General features: G+C 37.9%; 3 protein-coding genes and 1 long non-coding RNA gene across 4 annotated transcripts; all 4 read left to right on the top strand.

Annotated features, from left to right (window-relative positions):
- Positions 1-53: 53 nt before the first annotated feature.
- Positions 54-1,693, top strand: LOC114826175 (protein SRC2 homolog). The gene has a single exon (XM_029106184.2). It carries the CDS (start codon positions 646-648, stop codon positions 1,522-1,524), a length of 879 nt encoding a protein of 292 aa, XP_028962017.1. The 5' UTR covers positions 54-645; the 3' UTR covers positions 1,525-1,693.
- Positions 1,694-5,147: 3,454 nt separating this feature from the next.
- Positions 5,148-6,635, top strand: LOC114826174 (UPF0496 protein At3g49070). Its single transcript, XM_070824996.1, has 3 exons — positions 5,148-5,180; positions 5,279-5,421; positions 5,563-6,635. Exons 2-3 carry the CDS (start codon positions 5,373-5,375, stop codon positions 6,600-6,602), a joined length of 1,089 nt encoding a protein of 362 aa, XP_070681097.1. The 5' UTR covers positions 5,148-5,180; positions 5,279-5,372; the 3' UTR covers positions 6,603-6,635.
- A 3,918-nt stretch (positions 6,636-10,553) lies between these two features.
- On the top strand, positions 10,554-13,150 carry LOC139187472 (BAHD acyltransferase DCR-like). The gene is made up of 2 exons (XM_070825495.1): positions 10,554-11,147; positions 12,030-13,150. Exons 1-2 carry the CDS (start codon positions 10,719-10,721, stop codon positions 12,912-12,914), a joined length of 1,314 nt encoding a protein of 437 aa, XP_070681596.1. The 5' UTR covers positions 10,554-10,718; the 3' UTR covers positions 12,915-13,150.
- Positions 13,151-15,825: 2,675 nt separating this feature from the next.
- Positions 15,826-20,979, top strand: LOC103420785 (uncharacterized). Its single transcript, XR_003775083.2, has 5 exons — positions 15,826-16,147; positions 16,242-16,352; positions 16,455-16,734; positions 19,610-19,868; positions 20,611-20,979. It is a non-coding gene; the product is annotated as an uncharacterized lncRNA (long non-coding RNA).
- Positions 20,980-22,411: the final 1,432 nt, after the last annotated feature.

Below are 22,411 nucleotides of genomic sequence, written 5' to 3'. Positions count from 1 at the left end.
CTTTTCCAAATTCTTTAAATTCAAATTATAATTGAATACACCTGAAATGTTGTAAACTTCTATAAAATTCTAATTGAATACACTCGGATTTCTAAGAATTTTAGTAAACTATCTTAAAATCCTAATTGAATACACATTGAATTTCAGATAATCACTTAAAATTCTGATTGAATACCTGAATTTATGAAAAAGATTAAAATCTCAACTACGGCATCCAATCCAATCTTGGAGTTGAGATCTGCCGTGCCAAAACTCCCTCCGCCTGCAATTTGGTGTTCACACTTGTCCCGTATCCAACCTCACTCCTTTCAAGCAAAGGCATTTAATTAGAGCATCCAAACAACACTGCCTCAGATATTCCCGCCAAATGTTGGCATTTTCCTCCCTCACATATGCTTAGTCCCTAAGCTAGATCTACTTTGCTTAATTATATTCTTCCCCGGATAATTACTTAATCTATCCTTATTTTTTCTTTTACTAAAATACCCTCCCACCAAACACTCTGATTGCCATTCTCAAGGGCAGTACGGTACTCTCGCTTCTGAAATACTCTCCCCATTTCTTACTATATATAGCAGACCCGCCCATATTTTCCCATACGCAACCCACAAACCACTCAGAAAACCACTCGATCATCACCGACCAATGGCGTCCGGTCACGAAGTTCAAGTGAAGCTGACCTCCGCCCACGACCTTAAGAACGTGAACTGGCGAAACGGCGCCGTCAGGCCCTACGCCGTCGTTTGGGTGGACCCCAAGAGAAAATGCTCCAGCCGCGTCGACGAGGAAGGCGACACATCACCCTACTGGGACGAGACCCTCACCATCCCCTTACCCGGCCCCGTCGACGGCGACACCACTCTCCACGTCGACATAGTCCACGCCGGATCCGACCCGGACACCAAGCCCCTGATCGGGTCGGCCCGGCTCAAACTCCGCGAGGTCCTCGATGACGTGGGCTTCGACGAGCGCGCCAGCCGCACTCTCCATCTCAAGCGACCATCCGGTAGGCCCCACGGGAAGGTTGACGTTAAGGTTACTATTAGGAAGCCACGCCCTCGTGTAGCGGATCCCTACTACGCTCCGCCTTACGGTGTCCCACCGCCAGCTGGCTCTCGGGATTTGCCGACTCCTCCTCCGGCTTACGGGGCACCTTACGGCGCACCTGCTCCTCCGGCGCCATACAATCCTTACTACCCGGCGGCTCCGCCGTCTGGTTACCCGTATAACGGGTACAATGCTGCTCCGCCGCAGTACGGTCAGCCGGCTCCTTACGGTCAGACGGGACAGGGGAGTTACGGGCAGCCGGGGCAGGGTTATGGGCAGGGATCGTACGGACAGGAAGAGAAGAAGAAGAGCAAGTTTGGGGGGATGGGGACGGGGACAGGACTGGCGGTGGGAGCGGTGGCGGGAGTGCTGGGTGGGCTGGCATTGGCGGAGGGTTTTGAGTACATGGAGGACAAAATTGCAGATGACGCTGCTGAGAAAGTGGAGGATGATCTGTACGACGGCGATGACTACTAGGTTGTTTCTGTTGTTTTCCGATGTTTCGAGAGGGTCTTGAGATACTATGAAGTCTCTGATATCCAATTGTTAGTCGTGGCGTGGCTTGCAGGCCATGCTTTTTAATTAATTTGCATTTTATTTTTGTTTTTGCATTGAGAAAAATGAATGGACTTTATATTATATCGAATGGGACATGATGGTAGTCCAAGTCAAAAACGCATACGTTACCAACAAAGTGTATGCGTGCGTTTTTTCACAGGCATGTGAGAATCGTGTGGTTGGATAAATTTTTTATTGTGATCGGAATACGGGAGGTGTTACGTGTTTTTATATAAATGATAAAAAAATTTATTTTTTAAATTATGAACTTTTTTAACACACGTATCTCATTATTTTTATAATGACACGTAATGTACCACATATGTACCTAAAATCTCTCGTGTGATAGGATAAGTTGAGCGTCAGAATGTGAAGCAATGCGCATGCGGCAGAAAGATAAAGAAATGTATCGAATCATATTGAAGCAATGCGCATGCGGTGCATCAAAATGACTCAACCAATCTATTCGAATCATATTGATCAGTTGATTTTAATCAAAGAAAAAGTCAAACAATTCAAAATTTGAACTGAATTATTGTTGATTCGATTTTAATATTTTTGAAATCGATCAAACCTAAACCGTACTGACTATATGCATTTCATTTAGAGAAGTATTATTGACATTTCAAAAATTTCATTCTACACTCCTCATACGTGTATTTTTCTTTCCAAATATAAAAGGTTTGGAGTGTAGAATGAGATTTTTAGAGTGTCAATAACAATTCCCTTCATTTATTAATTTATTTATTTTACACATGTCAGTCTATTTTAGATTATTTAGATGCCTTATTAACCATTAGAAGATTTATATGTATTTTATGCTTATGTGAAGTTGTAGTTAATAAATTGTTTGCTTTATGAGATTTTATTTATTTGAAATTTTGTTCTATTTGACTTGATTAACTTTTTATGTTCTGAAAAACTTAATATTTCAATTAAATTGAAATGCATGAGATGTATGGATGTTGGAAGATAAAAACTCTTGAAACGTTGAACTTTTTTTATTTATTATGTGTTGAACCAAATAAACCGAACCGAACCGTTGAATAAGAGTTGGTTCGGTTTTTTTCTTGGTGTCAAACCAAATCAAACCAATTTGCGTTCACCCCTAATCGGATCAATAATGTGCTGTTGCTTGTGGTCAGAATTGTGTGTTGCAAGGATGCAAATTCAGTAGGGCAGCTGATCATTAGACTATTCTCGTAAGTAATGGGTCCATCTGTAAAGTCTAATTGTGTTCTTGATATAGAGAGACTCGTTACTTTGCACGAGTGCATATCAATTTAAGTTTTTTTTCTTATTACAAGTGTAAATGGTATAACTTATGTGAACCAAACCGCTCTGATACATTCTCTAATAGATATGTACTGGTTATACACGGAGGTTGCTTGTATTAGAAAACAAGATATATTTTGTGTCACAGTAATATTAGAGTGTCATACGATTGGACGATGTTTTATTCAGGTATGTCGTATAAGCCCATTCTGTTTGACGTCCACTCAACACGCTCAAATAGGGCATCAGATTGGAATTCCCTTCTTTTTTTCTGTCCCTTTTTTTGTACAATATGAAAAATAATTTTTTAAAACATGAAAAACAATATACCAATATTTGGCCACCTCCTTTCTCCATCACCTATGATTGGTTCACCATGGCATCAGGTTGCAATTTTTGCACCGACCAAATCAATCATTTTTAACTCATATCAATTAGCTATTAATTTAATGATATATTCAAAATGATGAAATATGTCTTAAGTACGTATTTTCATATCCATTAAAAGAAGAAAACAAAAAACTCACATCCATACCAAATAATTTAAGTAAAGACTGAAAGAAAATTCTGCATTGTTGGTAAGGACGGAGGTCGTTAAGGCCCATCAGGAGCATTGCCCCCATTGAAGCTTTGTGCATGGGAAAAAAATCACTATAGTTACAGAATTTGAGTTTATCGTATTTAAGTACTTTAATTGATTAGTTGAAAGTTTCAAATAATAGGTATAATAAACTATCATTGTGAAAAAAAATGTCTACAAGTTGGCTTAATAAATTTGGGATAAATTACATAAAACTACCTCAATTATTGGGTCAATCACAGTTTCATACTTCATCTTTAAAAAATTTCAATATCATATCTCATCTACCAATTTTTTACAATTTCATACATTCCGTCAGTTTTCTGTCAATTCTTTCGTTAAATAGTGATGTAGCATGAGACGGGACCCACTTTTCTATTAAAAAATTTAAAAAATATATTAAAAAACTAAAAAAAAAATTCATTTAATATTTTTTTACATATCCCCTCACCCTTTTGCCCCTCCCGTGTTCCCCAAAACTAAACCCAGACCCTACCCCACCTTCTTCCCCGCTCCTGTCGTTCACCACCCTACTGCCGCACAATTAATTCCTCCCCACATTCCTCCCACCTCCCCATCTCAATTCATTCCCCAATTATTTTCTTTTCTTTTTTTTATTTTTTTTATTTTCGATTTTAATTTTTCCAATCACAGACGGGACCTGCAATCTCGAGGGCACGGCTTTGGGACCTGCAATCGCAGGAAAAAAATGGCAGCATCTCGACGGCTCCGTGACTTGCGGCAACGAGCAGGGGAGGAATGAAGAAGATGGAGGCCGGCGGCAACAAGGAGGGGAGTGGTTCTGGGAATAATGGGGGGTGGGATTGTTGGGACGACGACGGTTTCAGATCGTCGAACGATATGAGGAGGGTGGGAGAGAGAGAGTCGAACGATGGCGTGGGATCTGGTTGGTTTTGGGTTGGGGGAAGACGGGGAGGGCGGGAGGGAGGGAGTCAAGCGATGGCGTGGGATCTGGGTGGTTTTGGGTTTGGGGAAGACGGGGGGCGGCGGCGGTGGGGGTGAAGGACAAGATCGGGGGAAATGGGGTAGGGTCTGGGTTTAGTTTTGGGGAGGACGGTAGGGGGAAAAGGCTGTGGGGATATGTAATAAAAAAACTATTAAATGATTTTTTTTTTTTAAGTTTTTTAATATTTTATTAATTTTTTAATAGAAGAGTGGATCCCTTCTCGACCCCACGTCACTTTAACAGAAGAATTGATAGAAAATTGACTGAATGTATGAAATTGTAAAAAATTAGTAGATGAGGTATGACATTGAAATTTTTAAAAAATAAGGTGTGTAACTATAACTGACCTAATAGCTAAGATAGTTTTATGTAATTTACCATAAAATTTGAGAAGAAAACGAAAAGCAGTGAAATTTACAGAAGAAATTCTACTATCTGGATGAATTTTGTTTTCTCAAGTGTAATTGAAGGTTAAGGTCTAGGTGCGTTCCTGATCGTTGTAACGTAATTTTGAGTGAGGATTGGAAAAAAAATTTACACCTTGTTGTTGTTGTTGCCAAGCTTCTAAACAATTCTTATGAGCCTTCACGTGCACTACAAGGCCTGGATTGAAATTCTACACATATTCCGTATCACCCTTTGTTTCTTACAAGCAAGAACAAACCCAAATATAAAATCCCCTCCTTCCTCTTTTCCCTTTCCTTCAAATCATTTTCTACTGACGCTTGCAAATTACAATCTCTGCACTCACAGGTTCATCCTTTCTTATTCTCTTCTCTATCCCTTATCTATTTCTTTCGGGTCATCAATCTTTCATACAAGCATTATTGGGGAGGTTTGTTCAAATACAGGACTTTGAGTGCAAAGATAAATTCTGTTGATCAATTGAGTTACATGCTCGTTACGTACTTTACATCATTCAAATTCAAGATTTGACGAGACAGAATGGGGAAAAGAATAAGTACATGCATCCGAAAATTTATTCCATTTACCGGTAATCTTCTCGAAAATTGTTATTAGCACCTCAAACACAAATTACCATTTTGAAGTTCTTATAACACGTTGGATTTGTAATCTTATCACAATCATTATTGAGTTGGGCTGAATTTCTGATATAACTACTATTTTGATGCAGGATCTACGCCCACTACATCAACTGCTACAATGGGAGTGGATGTTACAGAAGAATATGCTAATGCTTTCCGCACCGAATCGTACCTTGACTTCTGGACACGTGTCGTTGCATTATCCAATAGTGAATCCACCAAACCGACGTGCAAGTCGATGGAGTCGACGACCGCAGCTCGGCTCCCATCCTATCGGCTCTTCGCGGAACATCTATTGGATCCGGATCAACCCATGGTTACTCGGATCTTATCGTTGATTTGCAACCACCCGATCAACCACGTACTTTTATCTGACTATTTCACCCAAACCGCCGATGCTTCCATCCTATGTGGCCTCCTACTAAATGACATCAATCGTACACGTGTCAAATATCAGTCCATCAAATCCACCTTACAATCCTTAAATGACCATTCTGCTCCCAAAACACTAATCCGTCTAATCAGATTCACCCCGATTTTATCTCTAATTCGCATCCAAGCCACTCAAGCCGGATGCTCCAACTTGCTGAAACGACTTGAATCAACTCGGGACAAGGCTCGAGCCAAGCTCCAACTCGTAAAAAAGCTTCGAGTTGGCTCAACCATTTTCTTAGTTGCGTTAACAGCTTCGTTGAGCGTAATAGTTGTCACGCATGCTATTGCGCTAGTTGTGGCAATGCCGGCTTTTATAGCAGCTTCGCTTGACTTGGCTTCGCCGAAGAGGCTGATTAAGATGACATCTCAGCTCGATGCCGCCACGAAAGGGACTTACATACTAAACAGGGATTTGGAGACCGTGAGCCGACTCGTGGCTCGCCTAAACGATGAGCTTGAGCACATGCGTCGCATGGTCAAGTTTTGGGTGGAGCGTGGGGAGGAGGATTGGAGCCAAGCCGGAGGAGAACTGGCGCGCCAGCTGAAGAAAAATGACTGTAGCTTTAGGCAGCAGCTTGATGAGCTAGAGGAGCATTTGTATTTGTGTTTCATGACCATTAACAGAGCTAGAAATCTCGTGGTGAAGGAGATTCTGGATCCGGGTCAAATCACTCTGACCCATGATACATTATAAAAATAAAAACTCAATAATTGTTTTGCTTCTCTAGTTTATTTTGTTTTAAGCTTTTTAGCAAAAATGGTTTCGATTAGCATAACTCTTAAGTTTGGTTTTTGAGATTTGAAATCGATAGAAATGGTTCCTAAGTTTGTCTATTGTCAATCATTTTATTCATTCCGTAAAAAATCTTTGTTAAATAAGGATCAAAATGATAAATATACCCTCAATTTTTGTCAAATTATTTTAGCCAATTGTTTATTAAATTGAGGGTCTTTGTCATTTAGGTCTATTTAAATTTAACAAAGATTTTCACGGAATAACTAAAATGATTGAAATTGGACAAACTCATAAACCACTTTTATCGATTTCAAATATCAAAAACCAAAATAAAGAGTTATCAGAGACCATTTTGGCTAAATTACCTTTTGTTTTGTAGACAAACTCACCAATGTGGATTATACGGTGCATCAGTGTTCGTAAATCATATGAATTATGTTATTTGTGGAAGAATTTGCCGTACATGTGACATAAAATAAGGAAAATAAACTTGTACTTTAAAGATAAAAATTTGTCAAAATATTTTACATTGACGATGATGGTTTTGATTAAGGTCTAAAATATCGATATTATCTCGATATTTCCATCGTAATTTTCGTGTTTTGAACTACCGATATTTCCGATATCATCGATATTTTAGACCCTGATAGGAACTCTATGTGGTACTAAGTCACTTATGTATCTTACCCTGCAATGTATAAAATGTAAAATATTGTACTAATTCATTATATATAAATGATTATGGTGTGTTTAAACTTCTTTCATTAATTACTACATATTTTCTATACTCACAATGTTTGCCAGCTCGCTATATAATTAACTTAAATCAGTTAAATCCATCATGCAATGCATTTCCTTCCAATTTTTTGTGATAAACTAATAGATAATTGACTAAATAAACATCATGCAAAGTTTCAATAAAAATTTCCAAGTTTTTCTTACAATTTCCGTGGTTTTTATTCAATTTTTATCGATATCGATAATATCCCGATATTTCCATTGAAATTTCCATGTTTTTGAACTACCGATATTTCCGATATCATCAATATTTTAGACCTTAATGTTTTTGATATAGTTGGAAATATCGACACCTTAATTTGCCCGCAACCGCACGGCATCTCGAAATTATTGTCTTGACTCGGTGTCATGCATAGTCATTTTCAAGTTTGAAGACCATTAGAAACCAATAAATACTGGCATCAAAATATATTCAGTGTTAAGTAGAGAGATTCCGTCATACATTCGGAAATATAACTCATTCTCTCGATTACTTCTGTCATATGATCCATAATCATGTGATAAAAAGGATATACCGACTTCAAGTCAACATAAAATGACCCTTTTTATCATTATGGTACGTTTATGTTCCTCTTGAAATAGAGTGGGCAGAACTGGCTGGCGGTCATTCAATGCCAACTAACACCACCCTCCTCCCTAACATAAATTCCTGGCACATGTCTTCATCAACCTGATTTCTAAGTGTGAAGTGAACTACTTGATCTTAACGCGGTAATTTCCCAGAAATAAAAATAAAAATACTAATCATCTTATTGAAATTTCATTGGGATTTGGGATCGCTTCGGACTCTGATTTAATTATAATGCACAGTGTGGTAAATGAAGACTTTGACCTAGCTTCTGATTCCATTTCACTGAACGTAAATCTGCTGCACTCATTTTGTGTATGATTTCTTTGTGATTTTTGTTATTAATTAACACGTATTAATAAACTTACGTGTTATTACATCACTTGATATATATATTTACAGCGTGCCTATTTCACACCTCACTTTAATCACACAAGAAGTAAAACTCTGCGCGAGGTACATTCTCCTCCTACCCTTGCAAAAAATCGACTATCCACCCAACTTAGTTCATAACTTGGTTAATTTGTCACAATTCATTAATAATTAGTCACACAACTATAATAACTAGCGGAAAATTTTTAGTCTATGGGAAGTTGACCCAATATACTAAGTTTAATAATACGATTAATTAGAAATTCCCGGTAAGGTTTTTATCGAGACTCATTTTATGTATCTTGTCATCCTTTGTACGTGTTATTTCATTAATCAATAAATATCGTACTTGTTCTAGAAAAATAATACAATCAATTAGATTTTTTTTCTTCCAACAAAGTGAGTGTCCCGACACACTGAAAAACTCCCAAAAACTAGGCTGCACTAGTTACGGCTCTAATAGAGGTGTTGCAAATTAATAGTCATATTTTATTGTTGGATCTATCTCAACAATCCCCAACAAATTTATGAAAGACTTCTTAGTGGTTTCATATACCTTTTTTGCGTATGGGTTGGTCTAAGTTAGTAACAAAGAGCCTAAAATGGTACATGAGGCCATCTCCAATCGAAAGAGGGCCAGAGGGCTTGTTTTAGTCCTTTGACTCTCCAATAAATTAATATTTTAATGAATAATGTATGGTCATATTTTTTACCATCTCCAACCGATGGGCCAGAAAGCCATAGGCCAAACATAGCCCTGTGAAAAAAAAAATATCATCTCCAACCGAAAGCCAAAGGGTAATAGTGCCAAAAATAATTTATTATTTTAATTGAATTACTGTGGTTACTTGAATTAAATTACCTCAATATTTTTATGTTATGGATTGTCAATAATTTTCATGTTGTTAAATTTTGTTTATATTGTTTAATGTTACTTAATGTTATTTAATGTTGTTTAATATTGTTTAATGTTGTTTCATGTTACTTAATGCTATTTAATGTTGTTTAATATTTAATATTGTTTAATGTTGTTTCATGTTACTTAATGTTATTTAATGACTTAGGAAGTTATAGGGAAAAAATAGAATTTTTAAATTAAAAAAAAAAATTGTAAAAAAAAAAAAACTGTAAAAAAAAAATAAAAATCAAATATGATGTCAGCATATGCCCCCGCCTGAGGCTGGCTAGGTTGAGCCAGCCGGTTGCCCCTTTGGCCCTTTTTTGTCCAGTGGGGCCCATGAGCCCTTTGACCTGGCCCTTGGTTGAAGACGATTTTTGGGTTATTTTCGACTATCTAACACTCTGAACCATTCGATTGAAGATGGCCTAAGGAGTCATCTTCCATAAACATTTTCAACTAATTTTACAGGTTGTAGTAGTCCCTTGTCATTGACTTGGGTACGAAATAATTATTAGGGAATCATACAAAGAATCTAGGAAATTAGACTACGTTTACTAAACATGAATGAGTATGCAAGAGGATACGTGGTTCATTTTATACATAAGCAACCATGCATGTATTAGATCATCAAGTATCGCGTTCCCATTAGTTACTTATCTCATTTCAAGTAATTTACCATGACAATAAAGTATAGACCATAAAGATATTGTGGTGGTATTGTTATTTGAAACCTTTGTGTGTGTGTGTGGATAAAATAATAGACTGAAGAATAAATGGGTGTCGAATTCACTACTTACGATATTCAAACTTAAGAACTCTCACGTACAACTGCCAACCTTATATGAATTCATCCAACAAGACTTAGCACAAACCCTAAATTTTCCTATGTGTATTTGAATAATATTCACGTATGATTTTGTCAAAATTAACTTCGAGGTAATTCATCTTGATATTAACGTTTTCCTCTAAACAAGTTTTACGTGTTGCCTGATTATATTGATTAATATACAATTAAAAAGTAATGCTATGAAAATCATTTTTTTAGACCAAATTTGCAAACTAAGTAATGTGTCATCAACATATTTAAATACGTTAATCAACACTAATAATTGTCAATAACCGCATCATATGATTTACTCAATTTGACCTAAATAATTTTTCTCCCTACCATGGTTAAATACACACCCCACTTTCGACTGCTCAGTCTACCCCCACTGCATAATTCACCGACTGGGGGGATTAAAAGAGTGAAACATTTATGGGTCGCAACATTGAACGACGGTGACACCCATAATTGCACCCCAACTACATCAAGCAACTAGGTTATAAGTATCTCCTAAATCTCATCAATCCACTCACACACTCTTCTATCTTCAAACATCTCCACCTTGTCCTCCTCCCTTGTTAGATTCTTCTCCTCCCATCACCACCAACAATGGCGGATATATCGAAGGTGAAAGTCACCGGAAAAACACATGTGAAGCCCAACAAGAAGATAGGCAGCCAAAAATGTCAACTAGTCACATTTGACCTACCCTACCTGGCTTTTTACTACAACCAAAAGCTCCTTTTTTACAAGGGGGGTGAGTTCGAGGAAAGGGTGAAGAAACTGAAGGAGGGTTTGGAGGTGGTTCTGGGGGAGTTTTACCAGCTGGCGGGGAAGCTCGGGAAGGACGACGAGGGAGTGTTTAGGGTTGAGTATGGGGATGAGATGGAGGGTGTGGAGGTGGCCGAGGCGGCGGCGGAGGAGATCAGTATAGCTGATCTGGCAGTTGAGGAAGGCACCAGTGCTTTGAAGGACTTCATACCCTACAATGGGGTCTTGAACTTGGAGGGCCTTCACAGGCCACTCCTAGCAGTGCAGGTAATTAATTAATTAATACTAATTAAGCTACATGAAAAATACTTAAATCTAATTACATGTGAAATTGCTAATCTAATAAAATTTATTATTTGACATAAAAATTTACATGTTACTTTATGTGGCATCATGAAATTTATTCATTTCAAAGTTAGTCTCGATTTAATATCTGATTTCTTTGAGAGATAAATAAATGTTCACTCATCTAAAATCATAAGAGGTTTTTAGTATGTTCTGAATAAGTGACAGAATATTACATGTCATAATATAATTAGAGACAACTTGAAAAGAAAATTTTCCAAGCATAATGTAGCAATCCCATCATATTATATTGTGTCTTGGTACGGTTTTTATTGCCCCTTAAAGGATCCAAGCAAGGATAGTCCCGCATATGAATGAAACAACTTTCCATACTTGCAGTTATTGAGGCAAAAAAACTATTATCTAGGTTAGGCGGTTGATTATGTCAATGTGTCCGCCCATTTTTTTGAAATTCGAGTTATAGTCTCTTGCCTGTAGATGAATAAGCATCCAATTGTTATAATTGTTTAGAATTAATCAATTAGTAAGAACAATGTGTTCGTTATTTGTTACCTTGACACGAGCTCGATTTTCATAACATTACATATATTTTTAGGAAAACTAATGAAAAATGTTTGAAAACTTTGAGTTTTAACGATAAGGACAAAATAAAGGGTAAAATGAATAGTAGCATGTTTGATTTTTTAGTATAAAAATATGATTTTTCGTTAAAATAAACAGTACCGTGAGCTTTTTGTTAAAACTCTCTATATTTTTTCCTCCAAAAAAGAATTGCACTTGTTGGCTGATTTTTAATTACTATTTACGATGATTAATTTTTCTTTTTTCTCATTGGTTTGGCAGTTGACCAAGCTGAAAGATGGACTGGCGATAGGGTGCGCCTTCAACCATGCAATCCTAGACGGGACCTCCACGTGGCACTTCATGAGCTCATGGGCCGAGATCTGCAACGGATCCAAATCCATCTCGACCAAACCATTTCTGGACCGGACCCAGGCCCGAAACAGGCGCGTGAAGCTCGATCACTCCCCGCCACCATCAAACGGCGACGTTCCCGCCAACGGCAAAAAGGACCCGAACCTGAGAGAGAGAGTCTTCAAATTCTCTGAAGCAGCAATCGACAAGATCAAGTCAACGGTCAATGCAAACCCACCATCCGACGGCTCAAAACCGTTCTCCACATTCCAGTCTCTCTCCGTCCACATCTGGCGCCACGTCACCCAAGCCCGCCAACTAAAACCCAATGACTACACGGTGTTCACCGTCTTCGCTGACTGCCGCAAACGGGTCGACCCGCCCATGCCCGACGCCTACTTCGGGAACCTAATCCAGGCCGTGTTCACCGTCACGGCCGCCGGATTGCTGTCGGCGAACCCGCCGGAGTTCGGCGCATCGATGATCCAAAAGGAGATTGAGGGGCACAACGCGAAAGCGATCGATCAGAGGAACACGGAGTGGGAGATCTCGCCGAAGATTTTCGAGTTCAAGGACGCGGGAGTGAACTGCGTGGCGATGGGGAGCTCGCCGAGGTTCCAGGTCTATGAGGTAGATTTCGGGTGGGGAAAACCCGAGGGGGTGAGAAGCGGGTCGAACAACCGGTTCGACGGGATGGTGTATTTGTACCAGGGGAAGAGTGGCGGGAGGAGCATCGATGTGGAGATTAGCTTGGAGGCTCCGACGATGGAGAAGCTGGAGCAGGACAAGGGTTTTCTGGTCGCTGAAAACTAGTTAATTAAGCTTAATTAATTAAGCATGGATTTGGGTTAATTGGAAGACAGTTTAATTAGTAGTGGTAACTATGGGATTATAATTAATTAATTGGTTCGTGTGTGGGTTTAGTTGAGGCAGGCTTTTAATAATTACTGGAGTCACATTCGGACCAATTTTTATTTAGATTTGTGCGGGAGTTTGAGTTTTTTGTTGGACCTTAATTTATTTTTTATTTTATTTTATTTTTTGTTTAATTGGAATTTCGAGTTTTCAATTCTGAAGTTTAAATTATATATAAAATAGATGTTATTTTCAAATTTTCATAAGTGAGAATTTAAATATAAAAAAGTTCGTACTTAAATTCAGTTTTTTTTATATTAACTTAATAAGAAAATTCATAAATTAAAAAAATAAAATTTCATTGTTTTATTTTTGAATATTTTAAAATTCTTTAATAATTTTGAATTTTCTCTTCCAAACAAAATGTTAAGGAATATATAAAAAATATGGGGGTGTGGCTCACTACCAATCATACTGGCCCTCATACAATGAGTATAACCATTTAAAACGAGTTGCAGTTATTTTGTAATCAAGATGGCCGATGTCGGACTTTCACATTATTCAACACATGCAAAACTAGTAGAATCAAGAAAGTGACGCTCAAATATTGAAACAATTGGGTGCAAAATACACCTTCACTTTTAACTTCTCAACCAACAATGCCTCGACTTCTTCTTTCGTCAACTCAACATTGCCACACTCAGATCCCTCCATGATGCCTATATCTCTGGCACCTACTGCATCTTGCTTAACAGCAAGTGACGGTCGTTGGCGTCCCATGCTACTCGGTACCTCCGGTTTTCTTGTTTCAATTCTTCACCACTTGTCCAGAGGAACTTGATCAAGACTCCTCTCTTTCTACTAGGGCTGGAAAAAAATCCCAAAAATCTCAAACCAAACCGAAAAATTCCCGAAACCAAACCGAAAAAATCCCAAACCGAAATTTCCGAAAATTTCGGTACCCAATACCGAACCGATCCCGAAATTTCGGTACGGGAATTGGTCTCAAGTTTTTGGGATTTCGGTATTCCCAAACCAAACCGAAAAAAAAAATATATATGATTTAATTTTTAAATATATATTTAGATCGATAGAGTCCATAGAAAATGAAGGCTTCAATAGTTGCACATATTTCTGTATGAATGATTTAAATCGACAGAGTCTTGCAATTGTAGCATCTACATTTGAATCCAGATTGGCAAAGTCTTGCAATTGTAGCATCTACATTTAAATTGACATAACTTGCAATTGGCACATATTGCAACGGGATTCTTAGCAGATTGCAACTCAAAAGTGTTAAAAGGTTCAATTTTAGCCCAAAAGCATAATATTTTAGTCCAAAAGCCCAAAATCATTTCGGGATTTCCGAAAATTGGGATTCCCGAAAATTTGGTTTGGGATCGGTATTGAAATTGGGATTCCCGAAATTTTTGGTTTGGGAATCGGGACAAGGGTTTCGGTATGGGATCTCATACCGAACCACCCCTACTTTCTACACAAAACAAAAATGCACAATTAAAATCCTACTCAACGGAATCGATACGAGAATAAATGCTCTTTTTTGCCAATGTTATCAATGTGTAAAGAGAATTGCACATGTCCAAGAGGCATTCGAATGGTTATTACCTGCTGCAGAGTGCACTGGTTACCCAAAGGTTATATTTGTTAGCCAAAGAAATACAATTGTTTCCATCAATCATGCATGTCTTTTCACCAAACATGAAAAGAAGCAGTGTTTAATTTGAAGAAAGATGATTGTGGCAATGACCCAACTCCCTACTCTGCCAATGCAACCAAACGCGTGTGTGTATATATATATACACACACACATATATTCCTGAAATATTCAACAAGGTGTGACGTTGGATTGTCAGAGATTGGGGTTTGGATTGGTGAAATCCTATTGGGGATTTTGGCGGAGGTTTGGGCTGGAGAGTTGAGAAGAGTGTCCGAGTGAGAGAGGAGAGAGAGCTGTATTCCTGAGCCGTAAGAGAAATGTTGTTAAAGGAAATGTCTACGAAAGTGGGACTTCTCATGAACTATTTATCATTTTTTATTGTATAATATTTTATAATGTTGCAACGAAATTGTGCGAAAAAAATAAGGTGACGATATATTCACCCATCTCATATAACTTCTTCATTTTTGATTTGCTAAGGATGACGTTAATAATAAGCCTATACAACTTTTGTATCATTGCCAGGGTGGCGTCAAGTAAATATAATTTGCTCTAAATAGCCTGATCAACTTATATGGAACTTGACAAATTGTTATAGTAGCCTCACGATTTAATAATATATTATCACGTGAAAAACGAAAAACGGACACTACACTTTTAGACCAACAAATCATATTAACTTAAAATTTGAAAATTTTTATCGACAAAAAAAAAAAAAAAACTAAAAATTCTTATTCCCCACCCTCAAACTTAAATCACACATTACCCTCAAAGTGTGGAAAATAAAACAAAAATAAACAAAAATAATACATAAACTTTCACTTGACTAGAAAAAATACGATACAAATAAAGAAATAAAACTAGAAAATAAAACAGAATACAAAATAAGAAAAAAAAAAAAAAGGAATGGATATATAGAAAAAGGGAACTTTAACGAAAAGCAACTAGTACGGTTCACTTTAACAAAAAATCATATTTTTACACTAAAAAGTCAATCCTGGTACTATTCACTTTACCATTTATTTTGTCCTTATCATTAAAACTCAAAATTTTCAAGCTATTTTCATTAGTTTTCCTATAGAAAAATAAGGTACAAATTTGCCAGGCGCTGGGATCGAACTCGTGACCTGGGAGCCTGAAAGGGTTGAGCTTTGCACGTGCAAGAGGACTTGTGGGAAAACCCTAGGACTTTCAGTTATATAAGTTGCTTAACAGCTTCGTTCTTCATTTCCAACCTAACCCTTAGCCGTTGAGAGCTCATAACCTCGAGCCCAGAGCCAAGAGCGCGCTCTCTCTTACTTCCTCATCGTTTCTTATGGAGCTTATGAGTACATCAAACCCTAATCTAGTAGCACCTGCACATTTTCAAAACCCTCCGCCTCTCAACCAAGCCGCAGACTCCCTCAGTTCTCTCCATTCTTGTAAAAAAAAACACCACCACAAACCCTTGCCCCATTTCTTCTCCGCTCATCTCTGAAACCTTTGAAATCACAGCCCCAACCCTCACTGAAAAGTGAGAATCCTCATTCTGTCTGAAAATTTTCTGGTCCATTGGCATTTAATGGTGGAAATATGTGAAACCTCATGCATGTGTTGGTCTGTTTCAGGGACTGGGTTTCCAAAAAGAGACATGAAGATGGCGCTACGGGCCCAACCCCAACTCGCAATGCAAGAAAGGAACTACGGAGTTCCTCCCAGCTCAGATCCGTAATCTCAAGGTATAACCCACGATTTTCATCTTTGTTCTTGTTCAGAAAGTGCAGCAGTCTGATCTCTGTGAGGTAATTCATCCCGATATTAACGTTCTCCTCCCTTGTTAGATTCTGCTCCTCCCCATCACCACCAACAGTGGCGGATATTTCGAAGGTTGTTCTGGTGGAGTTTTACCAGCTGTCGGAAACTCGGGAAGGAAGAGGAGGGAGTGTTTAGGGTTGAGTATGGGGATGAGATGGAGGGTGTGGAGGTGGCCGAGGCGGCGGCGGAGGAGATCGGTATAGCTGATCTGGCAGTTGAGGAAGGCACCAGGGCTTTGAAGGACTTCATACCCTACAATGGGGTCTTGAACTTGGAGGGCGTTCACAGGCCACTGCTAGCGTGCAGGTAATTAATCAATTAATACTAAGTAACCTACATGAAAAAATACGATCATTTTCTGCGAAATCTACTCACCTGCATTTTATGTGACATGAAGCGTATTCATTCCGGTAGTTGGCCTCGATTTAGTTTCTAATTTCTCTGTGAAATCTACTTATGTGCTATTTTACATATCATTATATAATTTGAATGACACTTTGAAAAAAACTTTCCGAATATAATGTGACAATCTCATCTTGGTACACTTTTTCTTGCCTCTTGAAAGGGTACAAGCAAGGCCCACGAACTGACATTGTTTTTTGAAAGGCAATATAATGATTTAGTTTTAGATTCCTTACTTGCAATTATTGAGCAAAGATATGCGAGCAAGTAAAAGCTATTGTCTATATATATCCAATAATTTATCAAAAACATTATGCGAGCAAGTAAAGCCATGGTTGAAAAGTTAGTCAGTTGGTCATGACAGTGCATCCGTCTTTTTCTTGAATTTCAATTTTTAGTATCTTACTTGTAGCTGAATCAGCATATCCAAGTGTTATCACTGTTTGAGAACTGATCGGTTGGTCAGAACAATATGTTCGTTGTCTGTTAACTTGACTTCAAGCTCGATTTATATGTGCTAGAGGCGTTTTAACATATCTTTTTTTGCCCAAAAAGTAGGGTAGTGTTATGATAGGATTTTTACCACACGCACAAAATGATTAAAACATCTATAATGCTTACAAGAATGACAATGATATTGTAGTATAAATGATTCTGCTGAGAGACTCTGATCGTGTAACTTTCACATACTCAAATTAGTTAGAAATTTCAAATTAGACCAAACTAAAATCTGACCGTGTAACTTTCACATACTTTATACCAACCTTTAAAAACAGAAGATTAACCTTAGATGACTACGAAAGAAAGAGATCATCTCCGGATCTCTTTCACCAAATCTTCCTAATCATTTAATCTGGACCCTTAAAATTTGATTCAACGACTACAATCCTTTAAAAGTTATAATCATTTTAACCGTTGGATCAAATTTTAAGGGTCTCAATTAAATAATTAGGAAAATTTGGTGGAAGAGATCTGGAGAGGATCTCTTTCCGACTATCAAAGTGCTTCAAAAGAATCAGTGCTATTTCCAACCTTGAAAGATTCAAAGATTCAATCTCTGCCAATGCCAGTCCTTTCTGGTACAATGCCTCTGATAATTGATCACGGGTTGTCTCCAACTTCTTTTTAGGGTTGTGTCCATCTTCTTCTTATTTTTCTATAACAAGAATCAGTGCTAGTTATTATTAACCTATCGATAAACTTATGAAGAAAAGCTCGTAAGATTTGTTGATTCTCTGAAATAATTTTGGCAGATCTTCACAACGGTTTCAAGAAAGACGAAATAAAAATAAGAAGTATGCTTTCACACATAACATAGTCCCTTCTTTTTTCTTTATATAACTCATATTTCTCACATTTTTCATCAATTTCGAACGCAAATAAAACATGTTAAGCATAATAAAATTACCATAATAATGTTACGTAGTTTTTTTTTTCTTTCTAAAATTCTCTCGTTACATAAAAAAATTACCCAAACCTCATTTCTTCTACAACAAGCTGCACATAGTAGGTATACATTATGAGTATGAATGTTATTGTTTTGGTGTCATTTTAGTCATCTATGATACATAGTAGGTACTATCAATGATATTTTTGTATGCAACTTTTGATATATGATTATGTTTTTCGGTCCCGTCACATATGATATCCTAGATTTGTAGGCGTTCATGCACAAAATTGGGTCGATTTTGGACCAATGTAAATCTGATCGTGAATCACACAAATGCATAAGAACACAAAGATATATTGGGGTTCACCACAAGTTGGGGCTACGTCCACACTGGTGTCGATTCGGTTTCACTATGTAAATTGAGGGTTACAATGTACATGGAGATAGAGGTTAGGGTTTGCTCTCTTTGCTCCTATTTGCCCCTATTTAAAGTGAGGTGAAGGATCCATTTATAGAATAAGGGTTCCCTTCACCTCCTACATGCTTCATAGGCTAGGTCGTGAGGCCCAAATACTAAGGCCTAATATATGGTACAACATGACTTCCTTAATTCTTCAGTCAATAGAGTCTTTTGGTTGAAGACTTTAAATCCAATCCATGTGTAAGTCGAAGTGACTAAAAGTGGTCCTGAAACCAATACTCGACATAGGGCGGTGCCCATTCTCAAGCAATACTTAACTACAGGTAGCACACATTGCGAGGTTGCTCGACTAGAGGAAATGCTCGAGGCAAGGCAGTTGCTCTGCTGGAGACAGTGCTCGTTGCAAGGCAGCTCGACTCGTGGTGTTCCTCGTGCACTCGAAGTCAGCATGCATTCATTATGAGTTAACTTTCGATATGACTCGGGTTTGCTTGTCGAGTTCGCATATGGGTCTATATGTCTGCTCCACAGATCGGGTCCACAAGTCGGGTCTCTAAGTCGGGGCCATATGTAGGGGATTTGAGTTGGGGCCACAAGTTGGGTCAATGAGTCGAGTTCCGAGCTCAAGTGTGTCCAATCTAGTAAGTCCGACCATGAATCACACAAACGTACAAGACACACAAAGATATATCATGGTTCACCCAAAATTGGGGCTACGTTTAGGGGTGGAAAAAATTCCCAAAATTCCCAAACCAAACCAAAAAAATACCGATCCCAAACCAAAAATGTCCCAAACCGATTTTCCCAAAATTTCGGTATTCCCATACCGAACCGAAAATATATATTTTTAATTATTTTATATATATATATATATAGATAATAATATATATTGTTTTTTTAATATAGTTAGAGTTAATTTGAACCGTTGGATTGCTTCAAATTAATCCATGCCATCCATTCCTTGTTAGGTTTCTCCCAGTCTAGTTTCATTTCTGATTTCTCACTGAGTCTTCCAACACCGACAGCCTTCCTTCGAATCGTCTCTGACTCTCCAGCCGCCCAGCCTTCCTTCATGAATCACCACCCAGCCACCGCCACGCCAAAGCATCAAAGACTGAACTCTCCAGCCTTCCTTCACGAATCGTCTCCGACTCTTGCGATCTCTCTCTCACGGACAGAACTCTCGATCTAGCACCGAGTCCGAGTCTCACTCTCACCCCAAATTAGGTAACTAATTTAGTGTTTTGAAATCTAATTTCTGACACTCATCCAAAGTAGGGATTGTTGGCAATTTTTTTTGTTTGTGTGTTAATAACTTATACATTTCTTCCATCTTCATCTGTTAGTTAGTAGTCATTCAATAATTAAAATGATGTTTGATTGAGTTTGTCGTATTCTTTTTGAAAAATCGTTTCTTTTATTGATGATGCGCTGCGGCACCCGTGTTTGATGCTATGTATTTGGTTTTGGCGGGTTGTAGGGGGGTTAAAGTTGTTTCTGGTTGCATCCTGCTCGCTTCATTCAGAATGTTGGTACTAGGCGCTGTGTTAGTCCATTAATTTCATGTTCACATAATACTTACAGGGAAACTCTTCAACTTTCTAGATGGCTAGTTCAAATTGTTAGGCTCTAATATCATAGCTTGGAAGTGGAGAATTTCAACTCAATTCTTAATGAACTGCACTTTTGTTGCGATACCTTAACTAACAAAGGGTTTAATGAGAATAATACCCCTGAGTTTACACTCTGGAGAAATAGATTGAAGTTATACTTTTTTCTTGGAGTCTTACTTGCGACAATAAGTAAATCTCTTTACACCTGCACACACATCATTGAATTAAGCGTTCACTGGTGCACCTTTACATGTAATAAATTAAACCGCTATCATTGATCATTAATCAACAAAGAAAATTATTAAGCACTACTACAAGTGATTATCTATGCTGACTGATTTCCTGGTTATCTTCAGGGAGAAGTGTTAGCAGGTTTAGCACTGCTGTAGCAACTGAGGAGTTAATCATTTCACCTGTTCAAACTTCAAATTAGTCACACGCTGCGTCAGGTAATATTTTTGTTTTGGCTATAGAATCTTAGATACATGGTCTTGCTTTAATGTTTGATAGCAAATCAAGTTTTGTAATTCTGTGCACAGATTGGCATATTCTAGGCAGATACTTAACTGGGCCTTGCCATTTAATTGGCATATTTGTGCACAGATTAGTAGAAAAAAGACATGACGTTACAAAGTCTGTAGGTTTGCCATCCTCTATATTAGAAACGAGCTGGTTTTTATTTGCTCGGAATATATTTCTATGTTGAATGCTAATATTTTTGCTTTTGGATTTGGTACTTAATTTATTTTTATTGCATGCATGTGTAGTAGAAATTGAATAGGCAGATGCTATTGTGCACAGACAGATTGGCAGATTGCTTTTGAATAGGCAGATGCAATGAAAGTATGAAACTATGTCAAATTGGCAGATTGGGCAGATGCTATGAAAGTATTGAATAGGCAGATTTCTTTTTAATAGGCCTATATGTCAATTTTTCAATATAAAAGATTGAATTTTAGCCCAAAAGCATAATATGTCAAATTTTAGTCCAAAAGCCCAAAATCATTTCGGGATTCCCGATTTGTTCCGAAATCCCGAAACTATTTCGGGATTCCCGAAAATTGGGATTCCCGAAAATTTGGTTTGGGATCGGTATTGCAATTGGGATTCCCGAAAATTTCGGTTTGGGAATCGGGACAAGGGTTTCGGTATGGGATCCCATACCGAACCACCCCTAGCTACGTTCACATTGGTGTCGATTTGGTTTCACTATGTAAATTAATGTACATGGAGATATAGGCTAGGGTTTGCTCTATTTGCTTTTCTTTGCCCCCCTTTAAAATGATGTGAAGGATCATTTTATAGAATAAAGGTTCCATTCACCTCCTACATGTTTCATGGGCTAGGGTGTGATGCCCAAATACTAAGACCTAATATATGGTACAACAATATGCAAGATTGATATGGATAAGCAATCTTCGAGAAGCCAGTTTGTGTTTACCCTGCATATATCGGGGGGAAAACAAAACCAAGAAACAAAAAGTCAATGGGGTCTTAAATCTTATCGACCTTGCTGGAAGTGAGAGATTGTCAAGGATGGGTGCAACTGGATAACGGTTTAAGGAAACCCAAGCTATTAATAAAAGTTTTTCATCCTTGAGCGGCGTAATGTATGTTTTGGCGAATAAGGAGGACCATGTTCCATTTAGGAATTCCAAGTTGACCTCTCTACAAGTATAATAATCTATGATAGTTTTACCATTATGGATGCTTGCTTTGTTCTCAAGGAATTATAGTATTTACTTCACATCTTTTTAATGCATAAACAACCTTGTCTGGGAGGAGATTGCAAGTCGTTGATGGTAGTCAACGTCTCGCAATTTTCCTCTTTCGTCGGGGATACCCTATGTTCGCTCATATTTGCTTCTACAGTTTACACGTGTGAAGGGATTTCTCGAAGGTAAATGATCAAGACCTTGCAGCTAGCTAGTTCAGCTCGGTTTGGTATTCTGAGGACCACCAAGAAGCTTGCTCAACCAGCTACTGCTCATTCTAGTGTAAAAAGGACAACCGTGAATACCTTATATCTAGGCATGAAGAACTTACAACTAGACAGTCCAGCTCCGTCTGGTGTCTAGTGAAAATTTATGAGGTTTAGAATATAAATCACTAGTAGAAAAGAAAACAAATGCATATAGTTTCTTATCTATTTAAGAA

Source organism: Malus domestica, chromosome 07 (genome assembly GCF_042453785.1).
Source record: "Malus domestica chromosome 07, GDT2T_hap1".
Classification (NCBI taxonomy): Eukaryota; Viridiplantae; Streptophyta; class Magnoliopsida; order Rosales; family Rosaceae; genus Malus; species Malus domestica.
The sequence above is the reverse complement of the archived record's forward strand: the minus strand, read 5'-3'. Positions and strand labels throughout refer to the sequence as shown.